A 10,855-nucleotide genomic window follows, 5' to 3' on the forward strand; every position below is an offset into this window, starting at 1 on the left:
GACATCAGCCCCTTTTTGCCCTCAGAATACACTTTATTGACTTTAGCCAAGGGCAGGCCGTGAGACGGGGGTCCAGAAAGAGGGGTTTTGTAGGGCTTGTAGGGCAGCTATGTCCTGGGGGCCAGGTTGGTTCTGAGGGGCAGAAGGCCATGCACCCACTCACATGGCCGCTCCAGAAGGGTCTGCCACAGCTGCCTCTCCTCAGGTGTGGAGTCCATCCAGGGCACCTGGAGCCCATAGCTGCTGCCTAGATGTGGGCGGGCAGGGGTGGAAGACACGGTCACACTGGACACCCCAGGTCCCAAGGAACACCTGCCTGGTCCCAGATCATGCACTATCACCCTCACGTTCTCCGTGGACACCAAAGCTCAGGAAAGGACAGAGAAGTGCCCAGGGCCACATGTCAAGCCCCTGCCTCCTAGCATCGGGTCCCCTCAGGGCTCTGCCCCACTCACCGGTGCCCAGGCTGAGGCGTGTGCCCCCCAGCTGGCGACTGGCCAGGGGCCCATGGTCCCAGAGAGAGAGCTCAGCACAGGCCTGGCGCAGGTCAGCAGGACCGAAGCCATCATAAACCATGGTGTGATTGAACGTGGGGCTGAGGCTGCGTCGCACCACCCTTGTCCGTTGGCGGCTGGCCTGGCTGTCATCAGGCAGCACCAAACTGTGGGGGGGTGGGCTGGCGTCAAGTGGCCACCCCCTCACCCTCCCCAGAACCAACAAGTCACCAAGTCCTACCCATACTTCCTCATAATGTCCATGTCCTCTGGCTCCTGCCTGAGAACTGGCCTCAAACCCTCAGTATCCTGGGACCTTTGCGCCAACCTCCTCTCAGATCTCCTGCCTTTAAAAGTCACAACACCTATTCACAGGACCCCAGAGTAATGTCTCTGAAATGCAGTTCTGCTACTCCTCAGCTCAGTCACCTTCACAGCCCCCCAGAAGTAGTTTCCAAACTTTTTAAAGCCTTGGAGCCCTTTCTGCAAGACAAAAATATTACTCAGAAGTACAAAACCTAAAAGAAAACAATGTCTTTTGTTGCATCAAGGCTGGGGACTCAGAACCTCACTGGCCTGCCTCTATTTTACTCTCTGAGGGTGGGTCAGCACCTGGAGGCACCCCTAGAATTCCTCCGGTGCTTACTTGCAAAACCACTGAACTGCAAGTTCAGGACCAAACCCCACAGCCTGGCTTTCCAGGTCCTCCATGGACAGGCCCCTGAGACCTCCCAGGTCTCAGCCTCAGCTCTCCAACACGTCCTATGCTCCAGTCACTGAAATGCAGCTGCTCAGAGGAGTCCTCAACTCTCCTGACTCCAGGCCTTGGCTCAAGCTGTCCCCTCCACCTCCGCTCAGCGGTCGAAGCCCAGAGTGGGGAATCGAGGGTGGGTGATCAGAACGGGTTTGTTGAAGGTGGGGAGCTCCACTGCATGAGAAGGGAAGGGAGGTGGGGAAGTACTGATGCCCCTCACCATTGTATGTAGGTATCCAGGGATCCTGGGCGCAGAGGCACGAGGTCCTGAGCTTCCTTCACCCAGAAGTGCAGCTCCCCACTCGGGGGCAGTCCTGCGCCTGCGAAGAGGCTCGGCTCAGGCCCTGCCCCAAGGACAGACACTTGTCCCTCACCCTTGCGGGACAGAGATTCCCCGCCTCTCAAGGCCTGTCCAGCTTGGCCTCTTGCCGGCGGTCACTCACCCTCAGAGCCAGCGGGCACGTACTTGAGGGACAGAGAGAGCAGTCCGCGGCTGGGAAGGTCGTCGGGAGAGGGCGGGACCTGCGAGAGGCGGGCTCGTCAGGGGGTGGGGACAAAGTCCTAGGGAAAAGGGGCCGGAAGGGAGCGGAGTCTCCAGACACCGACGGGGCGGGGTCTTGGAGGGGGCTGCCGAGAGAACAGCCTGGGGAATCCGACAGCCCCGCCACCGGCAGTCAGGGACAGACCTCTGCACGGGGCCCTAAGGTTTCGAGGCTGACGGGGACTGGGGGAAAGACCAGTGCGGTAAAGGCGGGAGATCTGCGCCGCGGGTCTACCCGCGCGGGCCAGCTGCTCACCCGGGGCTGCAGGGGGAGCCAGGTGGGCTCGGAGTCCCAGTCCCACGTGTCCAGGGGCACTTCGACTTCACCCAGAAAGATGTTGCGACCCAGGCTTTCGCGGTGCCACACGGACAGGCTCAGCACGCGTCCCCGGAGCTCGGCCTGCGGGACAGAGTACTGGGGACAGGAGGTGTGCTTTAATGAAGCAGCGTCGATGGCCCCGGCCTCAGTGATGCGGGAGTGTTGGCTGGGGCTTAGCCTACCACGCTCCTTGCTGGAAGGAATCCTGGGGAACCCCGGACGGTATTAATGGGGGTCTGGACTAGCGCCGCGCCCAGCTCTAGACTGACATGTTGGAGAGCGCGTTAATGCGAGGGCCTCCCTGCCGTTCCTGCTCCAGAATGGAGGACTGGAACGACCAACAATGACGACACCATGGCTGCCCCCGCCACCCGGTCCCCGCAGGAAGGGGCGTTCGGTTCCTTAATGGGGGGCCGCCCTGGCGTCGCGGCCTCACCCAGAGAGTCTCGTTGAAGACCGGGTTCAGATTCCGTTTCTTCACTGAGGTCTTGCGCTTGCTCTGCTTATCCGGGAGGAGTTTGCTTTTGACGTAGCTGGAGCGGGGCAGGTGAGGACCGGAGGTGAAGGGGGACCCCTTTACCCCTCCAGTCCCTTCCAGCGCCTACTTCCCAGCCACAGCCGGGAACGCAGCTTCGCGTGCCAGGCCTCGTGCAGCGCTTTACAGGAGTTATCTCACCCAGCTCCCGCGTCTACCAAGAACGTTATTCCCATTTTGAAGATGAGGAAACTGAGGCCAAGAAAAGCGGTGGGGTTGGGCAGTGAGAGCGGCTCCCTAGCGCCCCTCCTTGCGGGGTCAGACACTCACGGGTCGGAGCGACGGCGCCGGGCGGCGGCCAGGCCCTGGCACTGGATCACGTGCACGCGCAGCTGGGCGGCACCAGGCTCGTAGCGCAGCGCGAAGTACAGGGAGCCGCGCACCTGCACCGCGCCCGCCTCCGCCTCCCCGGACAGGCTCGTTTGGCTGCTGCTCAGCTGCGGGCGGAGGGTGGGGAGGTCAGGGCGGGCTGCGGGGCTCACGTCGGGGCCGGGGAAGGGGAGCGCGGAGAGTTCAGATGGGAGGGGAGGGGGGTAAAGTGAGGTAGCTTGCCTGGAGGCTGGAGTGTCAGGTCCGGGGGTCAAGGGAGGGGTCATGCAGGGGCACCGCCTCGGGATACGGGGAGGGGAGGCGCACCCCACCCCCACCCCAGGCCTTCTCCCTCACCCCCTCACCGTGGAGGAGTTGAGGCTGGGCGTGGAGGAGCTGCTGCTGAGCACGCGGTCGAGTGACAGGTCGGGCCCCGGGGCCTCCTCCCCATTCTCCAGGATCTCGGACGCCTCCAGGGTCTGAGGAGGAGGTAAATGACGGGGGCGTCCCCTAACCCCCCGCCCCTCCCGCGACCGCTCTCGGTCCCGGACCGCTCGCAGCCTCGCGCAGCTGCACTCCCCGCCCAGAGTCCGCTCCGGGTCTTGAGAGCAGCCGCGGGCCGCTCCCGCCTACCTGGGCAGGCGGGGGCTGCGGCTCCTCCTCTCCCCTCGACGGAGGCTCCAGCTCAGGGTCAGCCTCCTCTGCGGCGAAGGCCTGAACGCCCCCGGGGCCAGGGGCTGGGAGGGGCACAAACAGCTCAGCGAGCCCCTCCCCAGCCCGCCCTGCCCCCGAGCAAATTTGGAGGGACTGGTTTACAACCCCCATTCAGACCCCAGTGCTGCCCTGCGGTCTCCGGTGGAGACCGCACCTACCCGCCCCCTAAGCAGGACGAGGAAGGTGAACACAGGTGGCTGGGGTCACTTAGAGCTGCCTCTGATCCCCGCAACCTCTCTGTGCTCCCAGCACACACCTTCCCACTCACCTTCTTGGGCCTGGGGCTCCTCCTCATGATCTGAAGCCTTTGGGGGGACATATGGTGAGGGGAAATCAGGTCCCTGAAAGAAGCAAGGGGTAGAAGTCACAGAGGGGGCCAGTGGTGAAGGGGTCAGAGGTTCCAGCTTCAGATTCTGCACTGCCCTCAGGGCAGAGCTGGCAACCAGCTGCAGGACCAGTCTGGCCTGTACTTTACACCCCTTCACACTTCAGGGCCTGCCCTACCTAACTCCAGTCTGGCCTGTACTTCACACCCCTTCACACCTCAGGGCCTGCCCTACCTAACTCCCAGGGTCCCACTGGTGGCATCTGAGTCTTGGACCTCACCCAGCTCAGTCCACACTCCACCCCTAGTAACCAATTCAGAGTTTCCCTTAGAGGATGGGCCCACACCCCCATTTGACAGAGGAGGATGACAGAGACCCAGGCCAGGGTCTCCTAATTCTCAGGCTGGGCTCTTTCCCCAGCACATCCCACCTCCATGCCAGGGACACTGTACATTCATTCATTAGCCCATTCAGTCATTCATTACTCACCTCAGCCTCGCTGAACCTCTCTTGGGGGGCCTCGTCCATGGGGAGCCTGGGAGGAGGGAGAGGTATAGTCAGAGATGGGCCCCAGGTAACTGGGAGGCACCCTCCACTCCCTGCCATGCCTCCTCACCTGGGCTCCAGCGCCTCTTCGGTCTCTTTCCCAGCAGCCTGAGCCTCCCCATCGCTGCCCTGAGCCTGGTCTCCTGCACCCAGGTGAGAAGTTCTGTGAAACTCTCTTCTCAGGACGTCTGGCCCTTGGAGATGCCCACCCACCTCCTGTAGCCCATGGAGGGGTGGTGCCCACCCAAAGTCACACAGTGCCAGGGGCAGCTGGAACTGAAACCAGAGGCCCTCTGTCCTCGTCCACATACACCCAGTGACCTGGGCTGCCCAAGGAGTGCCCCACTCTGGGGAGCTCCTCTCACCCCTGGAGCCCTTCTTCCTGCGGATGGAGGCGCGAACAAGGTCAGAGCCAAGGTGGGCGTGGTGGTGCCGCTGGAAGCGTGCTTCCTGGAACCAGTCCCCTGTAAGGATCTTCAACTGCCCAGGGTCTGCCAGCGATGTCCGGAGCTTGCTGGAGGATGGGGGAGGGCGTGGCTGTCACCACTCATGCAATCAACGTTATTGCCACCCACTCTGTGCCAGGCCCTGTACCTGGGGCCAGGGATACAACAGCAAATCAGACTTGATCCCTGCTTTGGAGGAGCTCAGGTTGGTGGGGAGACTGAGTCCAGAATAGACAAGTACACTATAGTGAGGTAGAGCCATGATGTATGTAAGAGGGCCAGCTTTGCCTGTGAGAATACTGGAGGGCTTCCCAGAGGAGGTGACATGTGAATTGCTCTTAAATGACAAACTGGAGTTCTCCAGGTAGAGAAGAAAAATAATTATTATTCATTAAATGACTGTGTATAATCCTTCCTAATTCTATGAGGTAGGGCTCGTTAGCTCCATTTTACAGATGAGGAGAGTGGTACTGGGGAGGTCCAAGGTTACAAGCTAGGAGGTGTCTGTCTGTCCCCAAACACTACTTGTAAGTCCCATGCTGCTCTGCCATTGTGCTCTTCCAGGCAGGAGAAACATCATAAAAGCAAAGGGTGTGTTCGGGGACCTGTGGAGCACCCGAGTGGCTGTAGTGGACATTCTGTGTATGCGTGTCAGGGGGTGAGGCTTACTGGTGGAAGAGGCTGGCAGGGTCCAACCAGGGAGGCCTGTGGACCACGCTTCGGAGCTTGCCCCTGACAGGAGATGTGGAGGAACCATGTGAGGTTTCAGGAGAGGATATTAAAGACAGATCTGGAGAGTCCCAGCTGCAGCATGGAGGGTGGGCCAGAAAGGGCGAGCCCGGAGGCAGGGAGGCCGGCAAGGGAGCTGGTGCAGCCACCCTGAGAGAGGTGATGAACTGAGCTGGCCAAGGGTGGAGTGGACCAGTGGGCAAAAACAAGACCTACCCAGATATCTGACAGGCTGCACGTTGGTAGGGGAGAGGGTGGGAGTCACCCAAGCCCCCCAGTGCCTGAGGCCCCTTCCTCTGGGGCTCCCTTACTCTGCCTTACCTGACCCGTCTCTCCTCCAGCTGGCGCAGGCGGGCATCTCGCTTCAGGACCTTGGCAATAGCCTCTTGCTCCTCCTCTGTCAGGAAGCTGAGATCCAATAGCCCATCAGCCTCAGGCTGTGGCTCATGTGCCATGAGGAGGCCAGGCAGGGACCAGAGCCCCTTTTGAGATGGGTGGCCCCTCTGGGGCATCAGCTGGGGCAGCGCCCAGGCTGGGCACACGTGGCTCCCTGGGGGCAGAGCAAGGGTCAGGTAAAGGCCTGCGCATATACAGGGCACATCCTGGAGCCAATTGCCTTTTCTGCCCAAATATACACCCCCCATGGTGGGCGGGGTACAAGCCCAGGAAGGCTGAGATCAAGGTGGCATGAGATGCACTCGTGGACACATGCACACCGACACCCATGAACATACTCAGGGACACACTCAAAGACATGTAGAGACGCACATGTGCACACTGATACATGTAGATATAGTTCCCCACAGTGAGATGCACACCTGGTCACACATGCACACTGACACCTATATAAAGACAGGCTCATGCATACCCGGTCCCCCATAAAGGGCCCTGTGCAGTCATAGGCCCAGATCCATGTCCAGACCAAGAGATGTATGTAACATATCCTTAAACCTGCGCACAGGCGCACGCACACGGGAGACAAGGACCCACAGAGGGGTTCACCTATACAAGAATAAGTCCAGGGACAAAGACCTGTCCTTAGATATATACAAATCACACACACTTTTGCACACACATACTGCATCCCCCAAACTAGATTGTGAGCTCCTTGAAGTCAGGGACAGAGCCTCATCCTCAAAGCCAGAACCGTGCACACAGCAGATGGTTAGTAAAAGTTTGCCGAGTTAAATGCAGAAATACGTGCACCTGCACACACACGGGAAATGCACACACACGAACACGCAGCCGGACACACAGGTGCACACACATATCTGCTCACCACCCTGCCCCGGGAATCTCCCGACTTGGGTCCTTTCCCTCCACCCTTCACCTCCACCCTTCACCTCCACCCTGCTCTGGCCTATTTGGCCTTCCTGTCTGAGGCAGCCTCCTCCCCAGCTCACAGCCTAACTTCCTCCCCCGGAGGTAACTGCTGCACCCACTCCCACGGAGGCCTGCAGCCCAAGGTTGCCCCTGCTGCCAGCCCTGCCCCCTGGCCTGGAGCCCCTCCCTGGACCCCTTTACTCTGGCCACATGGGTTCCCCACGCCCTGACCCAGGACCTGGCTGGGGTGGGACCTGGTGGTGGAGGCCGAGTGCTGCAAAGCAGCTAAGGTACCACGGTGACTCCGGAAGGAAAACATTTGCCCAGCCCTGAGGGGCGTGTGGACGTGGCAAGGAGCCTGTGACTGGGCCGTGGGCAGAGCCGTGGCCCGAGCCCACTGGGCGGTCTCTCCTCTCCTCCCGCCCCTTTAGTCCCCTCCCTCCCGGGGCACCAGGCAGGGCTGAGATGGGAAGAGGACACTCAGCGGGCAGGTCCTGGCTTGTGCCTGCCGCCAGCCCGCGCTCTGTGCCCTCCCAGCTGAGTCAGCGAACCCCTCAAGCGAGCCCTCTCCCCCTGCTGCCCCACTCTCACCCGGGGGAGACTGGGTGTCTCTATCGGGTGTCGTGTGTGACACTGTGGAAATGCCTGTGTGACGGATGTTAACAGCATTTCCTGAACATCTACTGTGTGCAGGTCCCGGGTGTTGCAGACGCACTGTTTAGGGCTCTTCTGGGGCCTGGTGTGTGAGCCTGTGTGGCTGCCCCTGTGTTACCCGGTGCCACTGTGAGTCTCTGTTCAGCAGGCGTCTGCAGACTGTGGGATTTGGGAGGCTGTTTATTTTGTGGGTGTGAATGTTGTATCACTGCGTGTGTGTCTGGGCGTCATGTCACAGTGTGGTGCTGCATGGGGGACTCTCGTCTGTGTGATATGTTCTGTGACTTTCTGGGCGACAGCGCGGTGGGGTGTGTGCACATGTGTGACTGGGCTGTGTGTTGTGGTGTGTACTCTGATGCCCTGGGGACCACCAGATGTGTGTGTATGAGTATGGAGGTGGAGGGACGTTCCACAGAACTGACCCTCCCCGCCCTTGTCCTGAGGTCTGCTTGGGCTGGGCTGTGGGTATCTGAGCCCAGGGTCCCCAGCAGCACACCCCTCCCTGCAGTCCCCTCTGGTTCCAGAGGCAGAATCCAGTGTCTGGTCTTCCCCACTCTGTTTCAACACTTATGGGACAGACCCATTGGTCAGTTTAAGGGTCTGTCCATCTGTCTGGCTGTTCCAGCCCCAGACACGTCCCACCTCCCCGACCCCTGGGTCCTACAGGGTGCTCAGGACACCAGGTGGCAGTGCCCACCCCTCGGGACACTGGCAGGGGCCCTCTGGCCCCGAGGTGTATTACCTGTAGGGGTCCAGTATGGAGGGGACACCTTCGTCGGGTAACCCCGGCTTCCCTGGCAGCTGAGTTTCAGGGACCAGAAGAAGAGCAGTGAGGGCCTAAGGCTGACTCAACCGGCGGCCCAGCGGAGTGGCTGCCCCACTGAGGAGGAGGAAACACCTTCTCACAGGGCCTGATGCAAAACCGGGCCTGGACTCCTGGCTCCCCAGGGGCGCAGCCTGGGCTTTCAGCAACCCCAGAGCAGGTTTGGTGGGTAGGAGATGCCTGGGGCTTGGCCCCAGCTCCTCTGCAGACTTATTCTGTAACTCCTGTGACTCGAGCTGGCCCCAACCCCTCAGAGCCTTGGTTGCCCCATCTGTAGAATGGGTAGCAGCCCCACCCTGCCCACTAAGGAGCTGATAGGAACTTGCTTTGAAAGCAAAGTTAGAAACGTTTCTGAGAACCAGGGTGGTGGAAGGATTGCAGACTGCAGCCAGACAACCCCGAATAGTTCCTGCTGTGCCACTGTGTGACCTTAAGCAGGTCTCTCAACAATTCTGAGCGGCACTTTCCTCCCGTGCAGACTGCAGGCAGCAGAGTGTGAAGAGCCTCTGAGGGAAATGAAAGTGCTTGGCACAAGCTGGCATATAGGAGGTACCAGGTGTTCCCGGGCCAACAGAGTCCCCTCCATGTCCACATATGCCTCCTAGGAAGTGCTGGCCTCAGCAGAGCTGCCCTCTGTCCCCTCTGCCACCCTGGGCCCCATCTGTCTGAGGAGGCCTGGATTCTTCCAGGGCCAAAATGAGGCTCCCATACCCTCCCTCTGTCCGTGGGGAGCCCCTCTGAGCACCCCCCATTCTGCTCCCAGATTCTTCCCCACCCTGAGAATAGGTTGGGCCCTGGATTACATTTGCTTTGGGACCATGAGCCGAGGCCACAGCAGAGCTTCCAGATGCCCCCAAGTCTGCTTCATTTCAATCCGCCCGTCTTGCCCCACCTGCACCATGGCTTAAAGATCAGAGGGCACCTCACAGACCCCCAAGAGGGGAGGTGGATAAGGAGTGGACTTACCCCACTCCTCCTCCCCAGCATTGGAAGTGGCTTCAGAAGGTTACCACCACTCGGAGCCCCTGAGGGTCCCTCCTCCACCCCCAGCCCAAGGTCCAGCTCCTGTCCTTGCCTCTGTGACTCTCCTGGACCCCTCTCCTGCTGTCTTCTCAACCCCAACTCCTCTGTGTCCTCCCCACCTGAAACCTTCTCCTATTTCCAAGTTTCCACTTTTGTGAACACCCCTCATGACCTGGCCCCCAGGCCTCCTAATGCTTGCTGCCACTCATTGGACTCTCTCCCATCTGTCCCCCACCTCTGCCACCCTCCCACTGCCCAGGTTTCAGTCCCTGCCCAGCCTCTCCTGGAAGCCTCCTCCTCCCTGTCTCCTGGCCTCCACACTCAGCACCCCACCCCGCCCCAGCCCTTTATTGCACAGCTGTCAGAGGGCCCTTTCAGCATCCCACTTTTATCTGTCATTCCTCAGCTTTGGAAGGTGCCAGCAGACAACCAGGGGAACCCCCTGACCCCTTACCAAATCTACTCCAAACCAGCAGGAGTCTCACCTCCCAAGACAGTCCATCATCCTTTGGGCTGCCTGCCCTCTGAACCCAACCCTCGGGGCCCTGCCTAGCTCTGGCTGCTCCTCATTTCCTGTCTCCTACGTCCTTAGAGCCCTACCTACGGGCTCTGCTTCCTGTCCCTTCAACACCCAGACCCATTTGTGCTCCCAGCTCCTCAGCTGCAGAATGCCTTCCCCACCCGTCGCAACCCCTGCAGGGCCTTGATGCTCTGCACTGCGGCTGGTCTCCAGGCAACACCCCCTGGCTAAGAGTTCCCAGGCCTGGTTAAAATTCTGACTCTGCCACATGGCCTGTGGCCTTGGATCAGTGACAATCTCTGTAAGCCTCACTCTCTCCATTTATGAAGCAGGGACAACGGCAGCCACCCCCTGGGACTGTCGTAAGGAGATTCCTTTCTCTTGCCTCCAGCGCCCACTCTCCCTTCTTGTCGGTCACAGCCCCACCCCACTTTCTCTCGTGTGCTCCAGTGGGACCACCTTGCAGGGTGGTTCCGAATGGGGGCTCTGGAGGCTGGCTGCTGGGTTTCGACATGGCTCCACTCTTCCTACCCCTGTGACCTCGAGCAGGCCACGTCACCTCTCTGTGCTTTTTTTCATCTTAAAATGGGGATGAGAGCACCTACCTCATGGGCCTGTGGTGAGGATAAATGATGTACTTTACCAGCACGTGGTGAGCACTCAGTAACTTGGTGATTCTTATGGCAGCTGTTATGTCCCATCACCACACGGCTGCTTTAAAGCTCTACTGGGTGAAAACAGGCCTTAAAGCTTTTCTGTCCATTTGGCTGTGGTGCCCTCCATACCAGAATTTAACCCC

The 10,855-nt window shown here is 60.0% G+C and overlaps 1 protein-coding gene across 2 annotated transcripts; it reads right to left on the reverse strand.

Annotated features, from left to right (window-relative positions):
• Positions 1 to 12: 12 nt before the first annotated feature.
• Positions 13 to 8,585, reverse strand: SYTL1 (synaptotagmin like 1). Of its 2 annotated transcripts, none has more exons than XM_027109539.1 (15): positions 8,433 to 8,585; positions 6,035 to 6,263; positions 4,904 to 5,052; positions 4,609 to 4,681; positions 4,482 to 4,527; positions 3,935 to 4,007; positions 3,586 to 3,689; positions 3,318 to 3,431; positions 2,914 to 3,080; positions 2,545 to 2,641; positions 2,046 to 2,204; positions 1,692 to 1,770; positions 1,469 to 1,568; positions 456 to 661; positions 13 to 247 (listed from the first exon to the last, which is right to left on the reverse strand). In XM_027109539.1, exons 2-15 carry the CDS (start codon positions 6,223 to 6,225, stop codon positions 108 to 110), a joined length of 1,698 nt encoding a protein of 565 aa, XP_026965340.1. In that variant the 5' UTR covers positions 6,226 to 6,263; positions 8,433 to 8,585; the 3' UTR covers positions 13 to 107. The 2 variants fall into 2 exon arrangements, with proteins under 2 accessions (XP_026965340.1, XP_026965339.1); XM_027109538.1 differs by having other exon boundaries at positions 1,469 to 1,592; positions 8,433 to 8,563.
• Between the last annotated feature and the right edge of the window lie 2,270 nt (positions 8,586 to 10,855).

Source organism: Aethalodelphis obliquidens, unplaced genomic scaffold, assembly GCF_003676395.1.
Source record: "Aethalodelphis obliquidens isolate GAN/ISIS:26980383/991018 unplaced genomic scaffold, ASM367639v1 scaffold9, whole genome shotgun sequence".
Lineage (NCBI taxonomy): Eukaryota > Metazoa > Chordata > Mammalia > Artiodactyla > Delphinidae > Aethalodelphis > Aethalodelphis obliquidens.

Coding starts and splice junctions, on each gene's coding strand:
- SYTL1 (XM_027109538.1), bottom strand. CDS start 6,225: ATGCCCCAGAGGGGCCACCCATCTCAAAAGGGGCTCTGGTCCCTGCCT. Junction 5,053..6,034: donor CTGGAGGAGAGACGGGTCAG/GTAAGGCAGAGT, acceptor CCCATCCTCCAG/CAAGCTCCGGACATCGCTGG. Junction 4,008..4,481: donor AGAGGTTCAGCGAGGCTGAG/GTGAGTAATGAA, acceptor TGCTTCTTTCAG/GGACCTGATTTCCCCTCACC.